This window comes from Capra hircus, chromosome 10, assembly GCF_001704415.2.
Source record: "Capra hircus breed San Clemente chromosome 10, ASM170441v1, whole genome shotgun sequence".
Taxonomy (NCBI): Eukaryota; Metazoa; Chordata; class Mammalia; order Artiodactyla; family Bovidae; genus Capra; species Capra hircus.
The window spans coordinates 53,372,944-53,396,833 of record NC_030817.1 but is presented as its reverse complement, the minus strand read 5'-3'; the positions used below and the strand labels follow the sequence as shown (position 1 = coordinate 53,396,833).

The window sequence follows — 23,890 nt, the reverse complement described above, 5'->3', positions numbered from 1 at the left end:
TCGTCCCCTCCTCCTCCTGCCCCCAATCCCTCCCAGCATCAGAGTCTTTTCCAATGAGTCAACTCTTTGCATGAGGTGGCCAAAGTACTGGAGTTTCAGCTTTAGCATCATTCCCTCCAAAGAAATCCCAGGGTTGATCTCCTTCAGAATGGACTGGTTGGATCTCCTTGCAGTCCAAGGGACTCTCAAGAGTCTTCTCTAACACCACAGTTCAAAAGCATCAATTCTTTGGTGCTCAGCTTTCTTCACAGTCCAACTCTCACATCCATACATGACCACAGGAAAAACCATAGCCTTGACTAGACGGACCTTAGTCAGCAAACTAATGTCTCTGTTTTTCAATATGCTATCTGGGTTGGTCATAACTTTTCTTCCAAGGAGTAAGCGTCTTTTAATTTCATGGCTGCAGTCACTATCTGCAGTGATTTCGGAGCCCCCAAAAACAAAGTCTGCCACTGTTTCCACTGTTTCCCCATCTATTTCCCATGAAGTGATGGGACCAGATGCCATGATCTTCATTTTTGAATGTTGAGCTTTAAGCCAACTTTTTCACTCTCCTCTTTCACTTTCATCAAGAGGCTTTTTAGCTTCTCTTCACTTTCTGCCATAAGGGTGGTGTCATCTGCATATCTGAGGTTATTGATATTTCTCCCGGCAATCTTGATTCCAGCTGGTGTTTCTTCCAGCCCAGCATTTCTCGTGATGCACTCTGCATATAAGTTAAATAAGCAGGGTGACAATATACAGCCTTGACGTACTCCTTTTCCTATTTGGAACCAGTCTGTTGTTCCATGTCCAGTTCTAACTGTTGCTTCCTGACCTGCATACAGATTTCTCAAGAGGCAGGTCAGGTGGTCTGGTATTCCCATCTCTCTCAGAATTTTCCACAGTTTATTGTGATCCACACAGTCAAAGGCTTTGGCATAGTCAATAAAGCAGAAGTAGATGCTTTTCTGGAACTCTCTTGCTTTTTTGATGATCCAGTGGATGTTGGCAATTTGATCTCTGGTTCCTCTGCCTTTTCTAAAACCAGCTTGAACATCAGGAAGTTCACGTACTAAAGATTTTATATGCAGACACGAATGCAAACCAACCTTCATGTATACATACATATCTAGTAGTAACAATGAAACATGGGCTTAGAGCCGTGAGTCTATGAATGCTGTCCTGGGACAGTCCCACACAGGATTGTTCTCCTACAGGTAACAGTCTGAGCAGATAAACCCATCTCAAACATGAGAAGCAAAAGAGGATTGTTAATGGAAGTTCTTACAAAGTTATTAGAGGAAAAAAACATGATTGCTGTAACATTTCTACAGTCAAAAATTGTAAGAAGAAAGATGTACGAACAGAACAGAGGAAAGCTAATATGTTCATCGTTTACCCTAGAATTCTCACTTTTAGAAATGTAGCTCAAAGGTATACTAGAAAAGAATGAAATATTTGTGCAGGATATTCATTGCAGCTCTAAGGTATTTATTGGAAACAGTCCTCATGTCCCTTAGTAGGATATTTATTAAATAAGCTGTACTACATCTTCAGTTCAGTCTCTCAGTTGTGTCCGACTCTTTGCGACCCCATGAATCGCAGCACGCCAGGCCTCCCTGTCCGTCACCATCTCCCGGACTTCACTCAGACTCGTGTCCATTGAGTCCGTGATGCCATCCAGCCATCTCATCCTCAGTCGTCCCCTTCTCCTCCTGCCCCCAATCCCTCCCAGCATCAGAGTCTTAGCCTACTATGCAACTATTACAGGCACACATTGCATTACTGTGCTTCAAAGATGCTGTTTTGGGTTTTTACAAATGGAAGGTTTCTGGTAACCCTGCATCAGGCAGGTCACTCATTGCCATTTTCCAACAGCATTTTCTCACTTCATGTCACTGTGACACGTTTTGGTAATTCTCGAATATTTCAAAATAATTATATTTGTTATGGTGATCTGTGATTTTTGATGTTACTGTTACAACTTGCTGAAGGCTCAGATGATTGTTAGCACTTTTTAGCAGTGAAGTATTTCTTGATTAAGATGTATATACTTTTAAAGACATAATGTCACTGCACACTTAATAGATTATAATGTAAATATATCTTTATATGCCCTGGGAAACAAAAAAAATTGTGAGTCACTTTTTTGGTGATATTTGCTTTATTGTGGTGGTTTAGAACTGAAATATACAATATCTCCAAAGTATGCCTATAGAAAGAATCAGAAAACTCTAGGTATGCAACTATAATGTGATATCCAATATATATTAAGTGAAAATGGTCATTCAGATAATTTAGTGACCAAAAATTTATATCATGTTCAGAAGGAATTGCCAAAAAATCTTAAATTTCATTTAATAATCACATTGTTAGTAATGATATTGCTGTTCTTATTTTGAACATGTTAGATAGTATGATAAAACACACAAGTACTTATGTTTGTATTAGATACCAAGAATTGTAGCATAGGAGGTACAAATGCCAATCAAAGAAGCAAAAATCTTATAATAAAACTGGAATCGTGTAAAAAAGATGCTTGAAGGTTTTCCCGTTGGCCCGAGATGTGTTAGCTTGACTGTCACAAAAAACAACTCTGCAGTAGATAAAACATATGAAATATGTTAAAATCCATGAATTTAAAGTAATATCTTTTTAAAGGAGTGTTAGTCACCTTCAGACGATGCTTGTGTATCAAGTCATTATTCTGAAAACTGGAGTGGGTAGTCATTCCCTTCTCCAGGGGATCTTCCTGACCCAGGGATTGAACCCCAGTTTCCTGAATTGCAGGCATATTCTTTACCTTCTGAGCCACCAGAAAAGACCTTGCAGCTCCTAATGAAATAGTAAATCTAGGCAGTGATCATCATCAATGACTGCTAAAATCATTAAAAGATCAGTAACGAATTTTGATAGAATAGGTTGTTGACACGTGATGAAGCAACAGAACAATTGTAGTATCACAAGAAGAAAGATAACCAAACATCATTAGCCTCCTGACTGAAGTGGGAGGTATACATTATCACATACAATATATGAAGATTTTTTTAAAATGTGCCTGAATCTGATCAAGCTATTAGATCATTTAATAGGCAATGTAGGGGAAGCATGTGTTCAGTGATATCATGGGGACGCAAAATCCAGAATGTGGCAAATTCCACAGGATAACTGATCTAGTTTCTTCTACAAATATCTGGTGGATATGGGAACTGGCCGAGCGTAAGGGAGGGGTACGACTGAGCAACTGAACTGGGCTGAAGGGAGGGGTTGTTGACAAAATTGAGAGACATCAACCAAATGTAGAGTCAGGATCTAGGTGGGATCCTTATTCCAGTAAACAGTTGTAAAAAGAAATGTATCAGACTAGAAAATTTTAACACCGATTAGGTATTTCATGACATTAAGGAAGTGTTTATTTTATTGATATAATTAATATGTTTAACAGAAGAATCCTTTCATAAGCACATATTTACAGGTAAATACCATTTTTAATTTTACCCAAATTTGTTCTGTCAGCGGTGAGAGCATTATTTTTCAGTTCATTAATTTTGGTTTTATATTTATGAAATTTCATTATTTTGAATATATTATCCTTGACCTATTTCTTGAAAAGGCTATGAATGATACTTTCGATTTTTAATAACTCTTCTTGTTTTTGTTGCTTTTTAAATAATCAGTAATTATCACTCTAATTTCTTCTTTTATCCAACAGTTTGGGCAGTTTTAAATTTCCAAGTGCTTGCATGCATATTGTTCGTTGACTTTTTGCTTAATGATTTCTGATTCTATTTCCTTCTAAACAGCCAACCTTAGTAGATTCTGGTTTGTACTTTATTGATATTTTCTTTGTGTATTGATTTGTAGTCCGTCTTTGGAAATACCCCTTCGATCCTTGGGCGGGAAAAGGTATATCTTTGTAGTCTATGTGTATGTTTTCAGTCATTGATGTATCTTTGTTTGAGTTATTAAATATTCATACTTTCTTCATCCCTTTACTTACTTAGAAACAGTGTATCATTGACCAAGTACAGTTGTTTCTTTCAAATTTTTCTTTTATTTTTCAGTTTTGACAATTTTAATGTTATTTGGCATGTCACAAATCATTATCTATCCATCATGGATTTCATTTTTTTTCTTTTAAGGTTTTTTTTTTAAAATTCAGTCAAGCCATGTGGCTTGTGGAATGTTAGTTCCCTGACCAGGGATTGAACCCATGCCCTTGGCAAATGGTAGTACAGAGTCCTAACCCCTGGGCTGTCCGGGAATTTCCTGGGCTTCATCTTTTGTTCAACATAAGATTGCTTTTTCTATCCAATGCTTTTTGCATTGACTTTTCTCTAACAGTTAATATTGTTAGTCCTTCTTTCTTTATTTCTTGATGTCATGTCCCATTGTTTCTCCTTGAACCTTTTTGTGTAAGAATGCCTCACGTAAACAATGTATAGCTTTATTTTTTTTTTTTTTTACTAAATGTGGTATTGTTTAGTGAGAAACTACTGTGATTGACTATACCAAGAAATTTTCTATACATAATTGCACTTTTAATGCTTAGAACAAACCTAAGATGATGACCCTATTATCATTATTTTACTGATGAGGAAATTGAGTTTCAGAGAGGTGATTTACACAGATGGATCTTTCTTACTCACTGCCTGAGGCTGTCAGAATATTTTTCTCTCAAATCCTAAGCTGTAAAACAATTTCATGGTGTTTATCTAAAATACTCTGCCAGCCTAAGGAGAGATTTTGCTACTTGACAAGACAGTTTATTCCTGAATAAATTAAAACTGGAGTTCTTCCATGACTAAAACAGTACATAAAAACTATAACCTTCAATGGCTTCATGTGCCAAGATAGAGTAAAACCATTTCCTATCCATTTTTCCTCATAGTGCTGAGAGTTGTTTTCCCTGAGTGGATTTGTGAAGAAAGATGCTGATTGATGTTAGAGGCTGGTGACTTTTCCACAGTTGCATTCCACAGTTCCACAGCTGCAGTTTCCTTAGAGTGCCAAGAGGCTTTCCTCCTGGTCACCTGAGTCCCTGCAAGAGCATATAAAGTGGGTGTGAAGGGAAATCCACTGCCTTCCTGTTTGGCCTCGCATTTCTTCTTTGAGGTCCTACCTGTTTTTGGTTAGTGGGAATACCTCTTGAGATGTAGTAGTTCACAAGTATTTCCTATTTCCTATGGTATAGCAACTTGGAAAATTTTTCTGTGTTTCGTCAACGTTTCATTGGGAAGATAAGGGTAATAGTTGCTAATACTCTGTCAAAGCAAGAACCTTTCAAAGCCATTCAACTTTTCTTTCTCCTTTTAAAGAGTATGGACTATGTCTGTGATGGGTCACTGATAGGTGAGGGGTGGCCTAGAATTGTTGCTAATAGTTTGCCAATATATTTTCTTAAGATATCTTATGAAGTTAACGAGTGCCGAAAAATTGAGACCCGAGAAAATTTGGATCTGGAGTTTGATGATGATGTCACAGAACTTGAAACTTTTGGAGCAACCACCACCGAACCATCAAAGTCACCAAGTCCAGCAAGTACCTCCACAGTAGCCCCCATGACGGAAACACTCACAGCCCCCAGCACAGCAGACACATCTGAGGCACCAACTTCACCAGACATTTCTGCTCATTCTAGAAGTTTATCTCAGATTCTGATGGAACAGTTGCAGAAGGAGAAACAGCTGGTGACTGGTAGGATAGACAATGGCCCTGAAGAGTCCAAAAGTAAAGATGATCAGAGATTTATACCATGTGGTGAAAAGATATCAAATTCTGACAAGCCTTTAGTGCAAGATAGTGACTTGAAAACATCTTATCCCTTACAATTAGAAAGTTCTATGGAAATTGAAACCTCTAATAAAAATGATATGGCCACTGAAATGGAGAGTGTTGATGAAAGAGTAAATGTTCTAGAGAACACAGACAGTAATTCAAAGGAAAAGACTGTTACATCAGAAGCAGCTAACACTGAAGATGTAGTTCTTGACAGTAGTGATACAGATGAAGACTGTTTAATCATTGATATGGAATGTCAAAATAATAGTAATGGAAAGACAGCTGAAGTGGGTTCTAATTTAAGTTCTAAACCAGCTAGCCTAAATTCTTCCTCAGGACAGACTTCTACAGGAAACCAGACCAATAGTACTTGTAGTCCTGAAGAGTCATGTGTTTTAAAAAAACCTATCAAACGAGTATATAAAAAATTTGATCCAGTTGGAGAAATTTTAAAAATGCAGGATGAACTCTTAAAACCAATTTCCAGAAAAATACCTGAATTGCCCTTAATACACTCAGAAAACTCTAAACAGCCTCCTATTTCTGAGCAACCCTCTGCTCCGTCAGATGCCTCTAGCTGGCCAAAGTCTATCTGGCCTTCTGCCTTTCAGAAACCAAAAGGACGTAAGTAAATATTTACAAAGAATTTTATATTAACTGTTTGCCTGTTCCTTGTCCTTAGGTTTTTTCCCCCCTCATTCCCCTCCTTTCTCTTTGTAATAACATTTATGATCTTTACGTAGTCACTGACGGTTCATTTTGATTGGAAAATGAACTATCATTGACTGTGTAAAAACCTTCACTCCAAAAACATACCCACAATTGTACTGATTTTTGTAACCTGTGTTTATTCAACATTTACAATGGCCAGTAAACTATAGATAATGTGGTTTGCCGAAATGATGAAAGAGAAGTGTGTCAAAAATCATGATAAATATGTATTAATCTAAATTTACTTGTTCTTGATGTCAGACTGCAGTTTTGTACTTTTTCATTTTGTAAAATAGATATAAGGCTGCACCTCAGGTCTGTCTCTATTATGAATAACACTACTTTTTAAAACTTCTTTTTACTTCGTACGTTGTCTCACTGATATTTTTGTGAGGGTAGTAGGATAAAAGGAAGAGAACCTTAAAGCTTTGATTTCAGCTCTTGCTGGAGTTACAGTTATAGTAAACAGAAATGCTAATAGTGTAATGGACACAGGAACTAGAAAGCTGGTAGTTCAATTGTTTTATCTTGGATTATGATGGATAAAGTAGTTTAAAATAAAACTTTATGATGGATAAAGTAGTTTAAAATAAAAATGATGAATATAATTATTTTTAAAGGATTGCCATATGAACTTCAGGACTATGTTGAAGATACATCAGAATATGTAGCTCCTCAGGAAGGAAATTTTGTTTATAAGCTGTTTAGCCTGCAAGACCTGTTGTTACTTGTGCGATGCAGCGTCCAGAGGATAGAGACCAGACCACGTTCTAAAAAAAGGAAGAAAATCAGAAGAGTAAGTTGTTACTTGGGGAGTTAGGATATCGTAGCATAAATAGGTGGGCAGCAAATATTGAACATGCCATTGAAGTTTGATTTTAAGTTATTGATCTTTCTTATAGTAGTTTTTTCAGGTTGAGATTTTTTTAGTAAAATACTGAAAACACTTTTAATAAAGTTTAGTTGAATGTAATAATCATGAGTGCTGGTAACATTCTTGCATGGACTATATGTAAACTTTGTGAAAAACGGCACCATTATAGGCTTGACCTAGACTGGCACATATGTTCTAGCTTTCTGTGTGAATTTGAATTTTCCTTTATTGGCCCCTTTCTTTCTTTTTTTTTTAATTTTTATTTTTACTTTATTTTCCTTTGCAATACTGTATTGGTTTTGCCATACATTGACATGAATCAGCCACGGGTGTACATGAGTTCCCAATTCTGAACCCCCCTCCCACCTCCCACCCCTTTCTTTCTTTATTTGAGAATCTTTTTGAGTTATTTTAGAAGTTTGCATTTTGAAAGGTGGGCTTTCATGAACATTTGAGGATGTCTTCCCAGGCTTGATAGAAGACTAAATGTCTTCTTTCCTTTTTCCCCTATTGTTTCTTTGGGGATTTGGTATAAATATTTTCCTTAGTTAAAGTTTTTGCTACACTTCGAGTAATTGGTTCTTTTGGCAGTTCTGTTATATTTGATATTTGAAGTTCTCTTTCAGGTTAGTTCGGTTTTTGTGTGTGTAACCAATGAATTTAGGTAAAGAGGAGCTTTTATGGTATAAATGATTATGTAAGAAATAATGAAGTCTCTCCTTTGTTTCTTAATATTTTTTCTGTTGTGTCCATTTTATCATAGTTCACTTTTTCTTCCTTCCTTTTCCTTTCGTCTTCCGACCATCCTTATCTTCCCCTCTCCTTTCCTCCTCCTGCTTTCCTTTCTTCCTTCTTTTTTTCCCTGCCTTCCTCCCTTTCTTTTTATTTTTTTATTTCTTTTTTTAAATGTTTTTGGCCATCCTGTGAGGCATGTGGAATGTTAGTTTCCCAACCAGGGATTGAACCCACACCCCCTACATTGGAAGTCCTAGTTCCTTCCTTTTTTGATGTTCTCTGTTTCTTGCTGTTTAACCTGCCACCCATTAAGAATCCTGAGTGATCACTGTAGAATGTCAGTGTGTTTGGGGCTAAGGAACTGTGATGTTCCAGCATTGACCCTTGTGGATCAAGTCCCTGACTACTACTTTTATCATATTAAGGTGTAACTGAATTTAAAAAAAGAAGAAGAAAAGAAATGTTCTCATAATTGGTATTCATCACTGGTTCAGACTTGAAATTTTAGAAACCAGCTGGTTTCAAATTAAACAAATGGTAGAGAGTTTTTAAAAAGAGAACATTAGGACTGACAAAACATAGCACTGACAAAATGCTATAGGTCTGATTTTAGTTTCCTTTTCGATAAATACAAGTATTCTCTGTATTAAAAGATTTACTAATTTTTTCTTGTCTCATCAGTACTTAACTGTGATGAAGTTAATAGCCATAGCATGCACATCTTGAATACATATAGCATCAGTGCTTTGGATTGTATTTTCAAGATTTTATTTCATTCATTCTTACCTGCTATCTGATTATTTGGACGCTAACATCATTTCTGTGAGCCCATACCATTCTGTACTGATCTACCAGCTTATTACACGTAGAAATTATTGATGGTCAGGATCTCTTAAGTAAGGATAGCTTAGGAATATTTTGGACCCTGATTTAATTGTTCAGTGAGATAACCTGTTAAGGACATTGTCATTCACTTGACTAAAGTGAAGTTTGTAAAACCTTATAGAAGAGTATTCACTCTTCATCAAAATATATCAAAACCACCAAGCCCCAAAGAATAGCTAAATAGGAGCCTTCTGTTTCTGATTATGTCAAACCCTGAGTATAATTTTAAATTTTTCAGCAAATACTTATTTTATCTATCATTATATGTAATAGTTTAGTACACATATTTTAAATTCCTTAGTAGAATATGTTCCCTTCGGAATCATATCCTAGTCATCTGTTTTTCTCAAATGTTTTGTTCCATAGAAACTCAATAAATAAATATTGAATAAGTGAGAAAAAATTGAGGCTTGAGGAGAGAGGAGGGTGTTAGGGAAGGGAAATTGAGGCAGTAGTTAAAATTTTGAAGTGGTAGTGTTTAAACTCCAGTTAGGTAAGAATGCATCCTCATTAGCATTTCCTTCTTAAAAACCAGCTGGTTTAGATCAAGTTTTAAAACACTCAGAAGTCTCTTCAACTTCTGCTATCCAAGAACCTCATTTCTTCTTTTTGTTTTCCCTTTGTTTCTTCAATTCTCTGTTACTGTAATTGAGATTTTAGTTTCCAATATCATTTATTTTTTCTCATTAAGATTCTGCTTAATCTTGTACAACAGAGGGGAACCTAGAACAGCAGCCACTCTAAACTGATGAAAAAGAGGCTAATTTGGAACTCAAGATGAAGCTAGAACTTACTGAGTTCTACATGTAGTTATGAAATCTAGACAAAATACCTCTGAATGATTTAATATTATATTATTGTCTGTCTCAGTTAACCAGATTTCCTAAGAGTTATATTATGAAGGGATTAAAAAGCTTAGATCTAGTTATCTTGAAGTTTATATTGGCATTCTCGGTCCAGAGAAAAGTATCCTGAAGGTGCTTGAATCTTAGGAAACAACAGAAATGTACCTATTGGGATACAGGTTATGTCACTATCCTAGTGACAGGATACTAGCTATGAAATATTTTGGAATGTATGTAAAAGTTTGGAAGGTTTATGTGATAAATTGGAAGACAGAAAACCAAGAGAAGCTTTTACTTAGAAGTGAACAATTAAGGGATAAAGAAAACAGTAAGTTTAATGTATATAATTTGAAAACTTTGTACTTAAAATTTCACTTTAATTTTGGAGTACTGAGATAAAATATTCAGACTTTTCCTTCCCTTGGCTTCCTGGAGATGGCAGTAGAATACATAAATTAATACCAGATTCAAGACTTAGTTTTATAGACATGACAGTATTATCAAAGAAAATCCCCCAGAGTACTTTATTCAGAAAGAGTAATGTTTTTTAATTTGAAAAGAAATCTTGAATTAATTCTATTACCTATTCATGATCCAAAAGAGGATCTTCTTTCTCAGTTATTCGTTTTCCAACTCTGCTGTGAACTGGTTATGTGTCCTTGAGCACGTATCTTAACCCTTTGAGCCTTCATTTCTTTATCTCTGGGTTTTATTTGCAACTATAAGCAACCATAAATGCAGATTACCAATTGCTGAAGAATTATTATACAATTAAGTGACTTTCGCAAGGCAGCCCACTGCAATATTCTTGCTTGGAGAATCCGACAGACACAGGAGCCTGGCAGGCTAGAATCTATAGGGCCACAAAAAGTCACAACTGAAGCAGCTTATCACACAGCAATATTATCCTAATCATAATTTTTTTTTAAATTAAGGAGACACTGTAGGGAGCTTACTACTCAAACTTTGGCCCCAGGAACAACAGCTTGTTAAACATGTATAGACTTGGTTTTCACCTCAGATTCCACATTTATTTTAAAATAGTTATTCACATGCGCATTGAAGTTTAAGAAGCACTGCTCTTGACTTTTACAATATTCAAAGGTAATAATGAACCAAAGTTATTGTTCACAGAAATTTTACTGGATTTGAATTATTCTTAACACCACCATTATGTTAGGCCCACTAAATTCACCAGTTTATGAAAATCAGTCATTCTGAAACATTTATGAGGTAATTTCAAGTATAAAAGTGAAAGACAGCTTAGTATAATTTCAGAAGTTGGTCAGTCACTAGGTCGTGTCCGATTCTTTGCAACCCCATGGACTGTAGCCCACCAGGTTCTTCTGTCCATAGGATTTCCCAAGCAAGAATATTGGAGTGGGTTGCTATTTCCTCCTCCAGGGAATCTTCCTGACCCAGGAATCAAACCTGCATTATCTTCATCTCCTGTGTTGGCAGGTGGATTCTTACCACTGAACCACCAGGGAAGCCCCAGGGAAGCCCAATCTCACAAGTACTAACTGGCTATATAACTTTAAGTTCCTTAAATCATGTGTTTTTCCCTCTGCCAGCTAGAAATGAAGAGACTGCTATTAAGATTAGAATTTTCTTCGACAGAAATGAGTTAATATGAGCATAGTGAACATGACTAGCATTATATTATATTACAGGCATGGATTTCCTTCTCATTTAGACTAATCGTAGGTATAGTCATTTTGCTTATTCTGTACAGTCCTGACCAATAAACACTAAATGGCTAATTTGTCAAGTACGTAGTGTCTGGAATAAAGTCTTTTGTATTAATGAAGAGAGCAACATCCATGTGTATTAATGTAAGTACTAGTGCTCATACATTTGTAGAATGAAAACAAGCTGCTCAGAGTATTTAAGCCTGAGATGATGTGACTAATGGTTTAAACAGGCAAAAAAAAAAAAAAATCATACTTTTTTTTAACCCTCTTGAGAATTATTAGTATGTATTACAGTCATGACTTCCCAGCTTCTAGTTTTAAACCTTTGGGTAGTTATGTAACCCAGGGTTTATTCCAAGGATCCTGTCAGTCATGTTCAGTCACAGAAATAAAATATGTTTATGTATGGAGAGGTATGTTGATTTTGGTTGGGGGTAGGGGAGGCTCTTGGTTCACGATCTCTTTTTTATCCACCACTGCCCATGTCTACTAAGGGTTCTACCCATATTTCTGCCTACATCCAACTGTATTTGAAAAGATGAAATAAGATTACCTGAAAACATTTTGAAAAGTGGCTAAGTTATATAGGCAAATGTATTTACTGTTAATAGTAAATTAATAAAGCTTTATAAGAGTATAACCTTGAATTGCAGCAATTTCCAGTTTATGTACTACCAAAAGTGGAGTATCAAGCTTGTTATGGAGTTGAAGCTCTGACTGAAAGTGAACTCTGTCGCTTATGGACTGAAAGTTTATTGCATTCCAACTCCTCATTTTATGTTGGTAAGTTAAACAAGAGGCTTTGTTCTCCTTTTTAATTCCTTTGTAAATATACACAGTTCAATTTATCTGTAAATTCTATACTTTAAATTTTCAGTTTTCTGATTGTATTAGTATTTCTTTCTATTAAAACATTTCTACTGCAGAGTTAAATAGCAGAGTGTGAGCAGTGATTATCATATGTTTTGATTTCTCTCTTATTCCCTTATTAGTTGCATATGAATATTAATGTAATCATTTTATTTTTAAAATATTTAGGAGTATAATGAAAAAATATAGATGTGTTTTCTAACAAGCTTCTTTTAAAAGTGCTATATAATTGGTTTTAAAATATATTTTTTGAAATTTTCTTAAATTTATGACATTATTTTTTAAATCTCACATATTATCTCGATAAAATAGTTTATTTACTTTGTTTTGTTTTTTGTTAGGGGAATAGTTAGGCAGGATCTTAATTTGTGTTGGCTGGGTTCATATACAGTTAACATACTTCACGCAAAGGATTACTTGATAATCATTATTGATATTGTTCCATTCTGTTGAAATCTTTACTCCTGTACTTCTCAATTCATCCCTTATATTTCACTGCATGCGAGTCATCTCAAGCTGCCCTTCCTTCATGTGATTTCCTTCCTTTGATATCTCATTGCATTGCCTTTTTTTTTTTTAACCACTTTTATGGTTTGTTGCTTTCTACTTAATTGTTGTTTTTTAAAAGCCTGTCCTATCTTCCCATTGGGCTTTTCTTGTGGCTCAGCTGGTAAAGAATCCACCTGCAATGCAGGAGACCTGGGTTCGATCCCTAGGTTGGGAAGATCCCCTGGAGAAGGGAAAGGCTACCCACTCCAGTATTCTGGCCTGGAGAATTCCATTGACTGTATTGTCCACGGGGTCACAAAGAGTCAGACACGATTGAGCGACTTTCACTTCACTATAGCTAGTTTAAAGTCAGAGTCTGATGAAACGTTATATTCTTGTAGTACTTAGCATAATTTCTGGTATGCAATTAAGTGTTTATTAGTGTGCTTTTCTTGGTTGATCCAAAAATAGGTCACTCACTTGAAAACCTTTCCTATATTTTGGTTAATATTTTGTCTTCATGTTTTATGAGAGTGTTAATAAGATCATTGATTCACTCTCTCTTCAGTTCAGTTCAGTCTCTCAGTTGTGTCCGACTCTTTGTGACCCCATGAATCGCAGCACGCTAGGCCTCCCTGTCCATCACCAACTCCCAGAGTTCACTCAGACTCATGTCCATCGAGTCCGTGATGCCATCCAGCCATCTCATCCACTGTCGTCCCCTCCTCCTCCTGCCCCCAATCCCTCCCAGCATCAGAGTCTTTTCCAATGAGTCAACTCTTCGCATGAGGTGGCCAAGTACTGGAGTTTCAGCTTTAGCATCATTCCTTCCAAAGAAATCCCAGGGCTGATCTCCTTCAGAATGGACTGGTTGGATCTCCTTGCAGTCCAAAGGACTCTCAAGAGTCTTCTCCAACACCACAGTTCAAAAGCATCAATTCTTTGGTGCTCAGCTTTCTTCACAGTCCAACTCTCACATCCATACATGACCACTGGAAAAACCATAGCCTTGACTAGACGAACCTTTGTTGGCAAAGTAATGTCTCTGCTTTTGAATATGCTATCTATGTTGGTCATAACTTTTCTTCCAAGGTGTAAGCGTCTTTTAATTTCATGGCTGCAATCACCATCTGCAGTGATTTTGGAGCCTCCAAAAATAAAGTCTGCCACTGTTTCCACTGTTTCCCCATCTATTTCCCATGAAGTGATGGGACCAGATGCCACCATCTTCATTTTCTGAATGTTGAGCTTTAAGCCAACTTTTTCACTCTCCTCTTTCACTTTTATCAAGAGGCTTTTTAGCTCCTCTTCACTTTCTGCCATAAGGGTGGTGTCATCTGTATATCTGAGGTGATTGATATTTCTCCCGGCAGTCTTGATTCCACCTTGTGCTTCTTCCAGCCCAGCATTTCTCATGATGTACTCTGCATATAAGTTAAATAAGCAGGGTGACAATATACAGCCTTGACGCACTCCTTTTCCTATTTGGAATCAGTCTGGTGTTCCATGTCCAGTTCTAACTGTTGCTTCCTAATCTGCATATAGGTTTCTCAAGAGGCAGGTCAGGTGGTCTGGTATTCCCATCTCTTTCAGAATTTTCCACAGTTTATTGTGATCCACACAGTCAAAGGCTTTGGCATAGTCAATAGAGCAGAAATAGATGTTTTTCTGGAACTCTCTTGCTTTTTCGATGATCCAGCGATAGTCACTCCTTAATTGCAGTTTTGCTCTGTGGTTTCAGTTATCTTCAACTAGTCAACCATGGTCTGAAATAGTAAATGAACGATTCTAGAAATAAGCAAATTGTAAGTTTTAAAAAGCACACCATTTTGTATAGTGCCTGGGATGTGAATCACCCCTTTTCTAGTCTCTCCAGCCCATTAGTCAGTTTGTAGTATCCCAGTTATCAGTGCTTATCTTCAAGTAACCCTTTTTTAACTTAACAGCCCCAAAGTGCAAGAGTATGTGATGCTGGCAATTTGCATATGCTTAGGAGAAACTGCACACTGCTTCCTTTAAGTGAAAAGTTGAAAGTTTTCAGCTTTCTTTTCTTAATTAGGAAAGAAAATTTATATGCTGTGTGGCAAAGATCTATGGTCAGAATGAATCTTCTGTCTTGAAGTTATGAAGGATAAAGAATGCATGTTTGTTTTGCTGTCAAACTGCAAAACAAACCTCAAACCACAAAGGTTATTGTCACAGAGCAGATAAGTATTAATTTAAATGGAAAAGGCATTCAATTTGTAAGATATTTTTGAGAGAGAGGGAGGGAGAAACACACCACATTCAGAAATCTTTTATTATAGTATACTGTTAAAATTGGTCTATCTTATAATTAGTTATTGTTGTTAAACTCTTACTGTGCCTAATTTATACATTAAACTTTATTATAGGCATGTATGTGTAGGAAAAAACAGTATATGTAATGTTTGGTACAGTCAGTTTCAGGCATCTACTGGGAGGCTCTTAAATTGTGTCACCTGTGGATAAGGGGGGACGACTGTACTCTGTAAAGTCATAAGTAGTCATTCCCTTGCATGCTATTTATCATCAGTGAATCCCATCTACTGATAAGCCATTCATTTTGATGTAATGAGGTGGTGTATTTAGTGTCTTTGAAAACTGTTTGGTGAGAAACTTAATGCTGTGTTCTTATATGATGTGTTTGCTTTGTTTGGGTTTTTTTTTTTTTAATGTGGAGGTGAATGTTTCAAAATACTATTTTAAAAACATCTGTGAGTTTTGAGGTTTTTTACAATTTTATTTTATTACTCTTTTAATTTAAGAGAAATGTTGCAACAGAAAGGGAGTTTAGGAGAATGGACTCCTAAATAAATTTTTGCTACAGTTACTTTCAGGAAATAAGATAAAAACAGAAAGTAATAGTCAGTTTGTCCTCGTGGTGTCTCAAATGACAATATAATTAAAATAAGTTGTATATCAGGTATGACTCTAAAGTAGCATGTGTGTCTCATTACTTAGTCTCTCTGTTTTGTAGTTCTACCTTACATCGTGTAGACTTAGTGGTTTTAAAGAAGAGTGCCTATCTACAGATGGTCAAGAGGTAAAAGATGTATACAAAATATTATTTGATACATCTCTCTTCAAAAGTGTTTATTATTTCCCTTTGACATCTGAATAAAGGCTAATTGAACATTGTTTTTACCTATATGATGCTTTGCTAGATATGAGTTATAGTATACACTTCATGGCAAATAGATGGGGAAAAAATAAACGCAGTGACAGATTTCATTTTCTTGGGCTCCCAAATCACTGCAGATGGTGACTGCAGTCACAATATTGAAAGACTCTTGCTCCTTGGAAGAAAAGCTATGACAAACCTAGACAGCATATTAAAAAGCAGAGACATCACTTTGTCAACAAAGGTCTTTATAGTCAAAACTACAGTTTTTCTAGTAGTCATGTACATAATGTGAGAGTTGAATCATAAAGAAGGCTGAGCGCTGAAGAATTGATGCTTTGAACTGTGATGTCAGGAAAGACTCTTGAGAGTCCCTTGGACTGCAAGGAGATCAAACCAGTCAATCCTAAAGGAGATCAACCCTGAATATTCCTTGGAAGGACTGACGCTGGGAAAGACTGAGGACAAGAGAAGAGGGTGACAGAGGATGATATATGGTTGGATGGCATCACTGATTCAATGGACATGAGTTGTGCACACTCTAGCAGATAATGAAGGACAAGGAAGCCTGGCATGCTGAAGTTCATGGGGTCACAAAGAGTTGGACTCTTCGCAACTGAACAACACACTTGAAGTTAGTAATGTCTTTCTTTTCAAGTATTCTGGTTTTTGATTCTGTTGGTCTTCCTCCCTGTACTATTCTTGTGCTTTTAGCGTCTGCTCCTCTTAGGCTCCCAATATAACAGCTCTTAGGATACTGCTGTGTATTTTGTTTTGTTCTCTCCTTTTGCTTCCTTGTGTATCTACCACTCTCAAACCAAATTATAATATAATACACGTGAAATTCTCCAAAATTTTCCTTAGAAACTGTATTGTGTGTATATATATACACGTATATGAGTATTTTTCTATATATAAAGTAATACAGCAGTATTTCTAACTGTCATTAATGAAGTATGTGATGTAGGTCAAGGACTGTATATCCATTGTTACTAATCCTCACTATTCTGTAAAATAAGTGTTGTCTGTTTTACAGATGAGGAAACTGAGGCTTATAGAGTTTATTGCTCAAGATTACAGTTTGTGGGAAATCCGGGATTTGTATCCATGTGTTTTCTGATTCCACAGCCTGTGCTTTTCAATTATAATGGAGTGTAAAAATCATGCTGAATGTGTGAGACAGAAGATATGTGTATGAGTACTTCATACTTTACAGCTTTCTTTTTACTTTGGGTAAAATCATTTAAGCTTGTGAGTCCTCAGCTTTTTCATCTGTAGGTAATGGACATAATAACATTTTGTTCAGGGAATTCTGTGGCAGTCCAGTGGTTACAGCTCAGTTCTTTCACTGCCATGGCCCTGTGTCCAGTCCCTGACCGAGGAAAAGATACCATAAGCCACATGGTGCAATCAAAATAGTAATAATAATTTTTTGTTGTATCTACCTCAGGGACTCTATACACAAATCCTTTTTCTTACAACGATTATGTAATTTTTGTTGTTGCTCAGTTGCTCAGTCATGTCTGTTTGCGACCCCATGGACTGCAGCACGCCAAACTTCCCTGTCCTTCACTATATTATATTATGTAATATAATGCCATAAAAGTACCATTCTCCTTAATGAAAATAAATGCCACAAGACAATGAAGTTATACTTTGTATATTTTTGTACTGAGAAAAAAATAGCTATTAACCTAAAATTTAGATTAAAATATGAGAGTAAAAAAGGATTTCTTAACCAAAGATTAAAAGCAGGCTAAAACAAAAAAAACCCTGAGAACTTCTCTATGCATAATTTTCAAAAAGATCTACATAATATTACTTCTGTCCTAAAATATTGTCGGTTATAACATATACCTTTGCTTTGATAATATTTTTCTTTCGTATATGTTATTTTTAAAGTATAACATACATTCAGAAAAGTGAAAAGAAAAGGACCTCCCAGGTGGTAAAGAACACACCTGCCAATGCAAGAGAAAAGTGAAAAATGTACAGCTCAAGGAATTACATAACAAAGTCTGCACCTCTATAACTCACACCCAGATCAAGAAGCTGAAAACTGCCAGAGACCCATCTTTTGCCACTTGCTTATATAGCCTTCTTCCTCTTCTCCACTAGTAACCAGTGTCCCGCCTTCTAACGTAATCATTTGGTTTTCACCAGCTCTGTATGGATAGAATTATAAAGTTCTTTCATTTATACCTTCTTTTGCTTAATAGTTTTTGAAGCTTATGTTGTATATAACAATATTTTTCTTTTCGACATTTTCCTTTTTAAGAATATACCACCATTTATTTCTGCATTTAACTCTGGGAGCCTGTTTCGGTTGTGTCTGTGTTAATGCAGCTATGAACATAAGTGTCTGTTAGAGCAATGTGTGTGTATTGCTATTGGGCACATACCTGAGAGTGGAATTACTGGTTCATAGCTTAAGCTGCATTAACTTCAGCTAGATAATTCCAGAAAGCTTTCCAAAATGATTATACCAATATACACTTATATTAGCAGCATGTGAGGGTTATATCTTCTCCACATCCTTGCCCACACTTGGCATTATCAGTTTAATTTTAGTCACGCTGGTGGGTATGTATTATTAACATCTCATTATTGTTTTTTTTTTTTCTCTCTCCCCCCCATTATTGTTTTAAACTTGCTTTTCCTTGGTTATTTATGAAGTTGGACACTTTTTCATATGATTAATAATCATTTGGATATTCACTTTTGTGAATTGCTTATTCAGACCTCTATCACTGTTGTCAAGTTTTTGTTTATTTGCTTGTTAGTTTTTCGTTGGTTTTAAATGTTACAAGTAATTTTCTCCTGCTCTTGCCTTTTCAGTCGCTTAATGGTATCTTTTGGATTTCATAAATACCAATATTTAGCCATTTTCTTTATGATTAGTGTTGTTTTTCTGCCTGGTTTAACAAGTGTTCCTTACAGGAGCATCATGAATATAATATCTTCTGGAAACCTTTCTAAGATTATTTTTTAATTTCCAGATACACAGTTTCTGTGATATTTATTTTTGCATGAAATATTGTTTTTTTTTCCAGTTTTCAGCACCATTTATTAAAAAAGACTATCCATTCTCTGCTGTCCCATTTTACTTGAGTTATATACATGAATCTAAGCTGGACTCCCTATTTCTTTATTCTGTTTTAATTACTCTAGTTAGAGTAATTACTCTAGCTATACACTTAGCACTGTCTTAATTACATTAGCTTTATAAAATCTTTTACTGTTTGATGAAGCAAATCTTGTCAACTTTTTATTTTTAATTAACTTTTATTGGAGTATATTTGATTTGCAGCGTTGTGTTTCTGGTGTGTGGCATAGTGAATCGGTTACACAGACACATATGTCCACTCTCTTTTAGATTCTTTTCCCATATAGGTCATTACAGAGTATGGAGTAGTTCCGTGTCAACTTGTTTTTCTTCAAGAATTTCTTGGCTGTTCTTGGCTCTTTGCATTTACAGATTTGGGGATCAGCTTGTCAGTTTCAGCCAACAGCAACAGGAAGATTGGGCTTTTTGTTAGGAAGTGCATTGACTCAGTCAATGTGGAACAGATTAACAGCTTTTTATAATAACAAATCCTTCAATCTGTAAACTTTAGTTAAATATTCTTCTATTTATATCTTTAATTTCTATTAATATCTTTATGATTTTCTTTGTAAGGTTCTCACACATCCTTTGTTAAATATTTTTGTTGTTGGCTGATATGTTATAAATGATATTTCTGAAATTTTATTTTCTTATAGGCTGTTACTGATAATACAGGATTTATTTGCCTATTAATTTTGTATGTTGATCTTGTATCTTAGTAACTTGGCTAAGCTCATTCTAATAATTTCTATTTTCAAGTTAAACGATTATGTTCCCGGCAAATAATGACCATCTTACTTCTTCTTTACAATCATTATACCTTTTTATTCCTTGCTACCTTTGCCTAGAATTCAAATAGAAGGTAAATAATGGGCGTCCTTGTCTGTGTCTAATCTTAAAGGAAGAGATTTTCAACATTTCACCATTTTATGTAGTGTTTTGTATGGGTGTTTGTGTATTCCTTTTGTTTGTAGAAAGAAGTTCCTTTCTATGCCTAGTTAAGAATTTTAATAATGAGCAGGTAAAAAAAAAATTTTCAGATATTTTCTCTGTATTTATTGAGATTATATGATGGTATAACGTTTTTATTCCACTAATGTGATGAATCATATTAATTAATTTTAAAATGTTAATCCAAACTTGTGTTCCTGCCATAATTCCAGCTTGCTCATGATATATTACTCTCTTTAAATATTGGTGAAAGTGTTAGTCACTCAGTCATGTCCAATTCTTTGTGACCCCGTGCCTCTGTCCAAATATTGGTAGATTCAGTTTATTAATATTTATCTTGCCATTTGTGTTTATAAGTGAGATTGACCTGTAAGTTTCCTTGTGAGGTATTGGTATTAAGTTTATGTCTTAAAATGATTTGGGATCTGTTTCCTCTTTTTCTGTTATCTGGTAGAATTTCTGTAAAAATCAGTGTTATTTCTTACTTAAATGTTTGGTACAATTGACGTGTGAAGCTTGCGGGCCTAGAGTTTTCTTTTTGAGGAGTTTCTGATTATCAGTTCAATGTTTGCTCTGTTTTTAAATTGAAGTATATTTGATTTACAGTGTTGCATTAATATCTGTTGTAAAGCAAGATGTCAGTTATACTACATATATATGTGTGTATATATGTATACATGTTCTTTTTATATTATTTTCCATTATATTTTAATCATGGGATATTGAATATAATCCCTTGTGCTATACGATAAGACCTTGTTGTTTATCCATCCTGTATGTAGTAAGTTACATCTGCTAACCCCAGACGCCCAACCTACCCTTAACCCACTCCATGTTTCCTGGCTTTGTTTTTGTTGAAAAGTCAGCTGTTTATCCATTTATGCTGCTTTGCAAGTAATATGTTTCTTTTTCTTTGTCAGACTTTAAATTTTATCTCTCCCCCTTTCAACAATTGTCCTACATTGTACCTATGTTAGTCTTTTGTTGTTGTAAATATTCCTTTTTACATGTTGCTCATTTTATAACATATTGCTCCTTGGTATGTGATTTGGTGACCTTTACCAGTTTGGGAGAATTCTCAGTCATTATCTCACCAAACATCACGTCCTCCTCATTTGCTTTCTCCTCTGGATATAGGTTGTATTATGTTACATCTTACTGTGTTCTGAACATGCTTTACATGCTCTTCTCTGTTTACCCTCCTTTTGACTCTTCATACATGATTCTTAGTATTTTCTTCTAGTTTACTAATTTCCTCTTCAGCTATCCCTAATACACTATTTCACCCATCACCCGATTCCTTAATTTCATTTACTGTTTTTTTTTAGTTCTAGATTTTTCATTTGGTTCTTTTTATACATTTCTTTTGTATAGTTGTATAGCAATTCTTTTGTATCGTTGCTATAAAAAGTCTCAATTATGTCTTAGGCACAGTGAATACATCTTAGGTGTATTAGGCAAAATTGCTTTAAAGTCTGTATCTAATACCTCTGTTATCTAGAGTCTTTGCAAGTCTTTTCTATTATTTGTGTGTGTGTTAATTTTATAAGGCTTCCATAACAAAGTACCACAAACTGGATAGCTTAACACAATAGATACTTGTTTCACAGTTCTGAAGGCTGGAAGTTTAAAATGAAGGTTTTAAAAGGCCACGCTCCTTCTGAGACCTATAAGAGAGAATCCTTTGTTGCCCCTTTTTCCTTTTGGTGTTTGCCAGCAATCCTTGGCATTACTGGTTTGTAGATATATCATTTTCATCTGTGCCTCTGTCATCATGCAGGATCTTTTTTCCTGTATGTCTCTATCCTCTTCCTATAAAGATACCATTCATACTGAATTAAAGGTCCACTCTGGTGGCTCAGACGGTTAAGCGTCTGTCTACAATGTGGGAGACCTGGGTTCAATCCCTGGGTTGGGAAGATCCCCTGGAGAAGGAAATGGCAATCCACTCCAGTACTATTGCCTGGAAAATCCCATGGACAGATGAGCCTGGTAGGCTACAGTCCATGAGGTCTCAAAGACTCAGACACAACTGAGCAACTTCACTTCCATCATAGCTGATTACATCTACAACAGTTCTATTTCCAAGGAAAGTCACTTTTCGAGGGAGTAGGAATTTAGGGTTTCAACATGTCTTTTTACAGGGACACTTCATTCCGTGCCATGTTGTTTTTCTCTCTTCTTGTTTATTCCATGTCTCTTCATTGTATGTCAGAATATTCTTTATTAGGAGCCAGTTTTTACTGTATATAAAAAATTCTGGACATGATGTCAAAGCTACAGTGTTGTCTTCCTATATTACTCTTGACTACACTAGCAATCTGGATTCACTGTAATCCAATTACAGGGAGTTACCTGGTTTGAAGCTTGGCTTTGCACCCTAGAAAGGCCAGTATGTTTCCCACTTACTGCTGGGATGTTGCCATTCATGGTCTGACATTGCCAGTCTTTGGAAAAGCCTGCTTGCAAGGCTGGCTCTCTGCTAGCATCTCGGAACTTGGCTAGTAAACAGTTTTCTACGCTGATGTCAGACATCCATTAGCTGATAAGGAGGGCTCATTGTACCTACACTGTTTGTATAAATAATATGGCTTATTCTGAACATCTGCTTTCTGAGTGTCTGGAATTTTGTTATGTGTTAGGCAGAGGGTTTCCTGCATGATGCATCCCCCAATAAAAGCATTGAGTGCTGAGTCTTCATTAAGTTTATCTGGTACAAAAAGATGATGTTGCTGGAGGAATTAAGTGAATCTTGTGTGGCTCCAGTGAGAAAGGCCTTTTTTTTAATTGTAGAAAAATGTTTGTACCATTAAATGTACCATTTTAACAATTCCAGGGTACAATTTACTATACATTAAAAAAAAATTATCTGTTTATTTTATGGCCACGGAATGTGGGCTCTTAGTTCCCCGATCAGGGATCTCACTCCTGCCCCCTGCACTGGAAGCACAGTGTCTTAACCACTGGATTGCTAGGGAAGTCCTGGTGTGCAGTTTTTAGTGTATGATTGCCTATGATTAAGTACATTCCTAGTGCCATGTGACCATCATCACTGTCCATTTCCCAGAGCTTTTTTATCATCCCAAATGGAAAGCCGACAAAGGACTTTTGAAGATTGCATCTCATTTTCTCTGAACTTTATCCCACAAAGTTCTTCTTTTCCTTTTTGGGATTCTCCTTTTATTTGTATCCTTTTGCTATAATAAATCTTATCCATGTGTGCCAGTGCATGTTGAAGCTATAAGTCCTTGTAGAGAAGCACTGAGCCAGGGTCCCAACTCAGCATGTTTGTTTATCTAATTCATAGACCAGTTTTTGTTCTTCTGATCCTGAGAGACTATTGAAAACTCTGGTTCATCTCTTAGGTCTCAGTTGCTTTCTCCAGATTAACAGGTGCTCCTAAGAGAGAAGCAGCCCTCAGTGCCAGACTCACATCTCCAGGTGTCTTTCTTCTCCTGGTTTTGGCTCTGAATATAGTCCCATTCCCTTTTTCTGGCAACCCCTAACAAATTATGTAATTTAATTACTCATAGTATTTATGGCCTGTCTCTGTCTGTTTTGTTTATTCATATATCATAAGCACCTGGAACAGTATCTGACACACAGAGGTGCTCAATAAGTATTTTTTAGAGAGTGAAGTTGGCTTGGATAATTGGTTGAAGGAACAGTAAAAAGTCAAGGAGAAGGGAAATGGTAGATAACAAACCACAGAATTTATATACTTTATTCATTTTACTTTTCCTAGATGTGTGTAAGACAAGCCATTGGAATACAAGAAGAAAATATTATAGCTTTTATTTTTTCTTTAAAGAAATTAAAAAC

General features: G+C 35.8%; 1 protein-coding gene across 4 annotated transcripts in view; it reads left to right on the top strand.

Moving 5' to 3' along the window:
* ICE2 (interactor of little elongation complex ELL subunit 2) overlaps window positions 1-23,890 on the top strand; it is a 65,976-nt gene that overhangs the window by 28,264 nt on the left and 13,822 nt on the right. For all 4 annotated transcript variants that reach the window (XM_013967103.2, XM_013967104.2, XM_005685696.3 and 1 more), the window contains 3 exons: window positions 5,391-6,390; window positions 7,098-7,273; window positions 12,164-12,293. In XM_013967103.2, coding sequence (XP_013822557.1) covers window positions 5,391-6,390; window positions 7,098-7,273; window positions 12,164-12,293 — 1,306 coding nt within the window. The remainder of the gene's footprint in view (window positions 1-5,390; window positions 6,391-7,097; window positions 7,274-12,163; window positions 12,294-23,890) is intronic.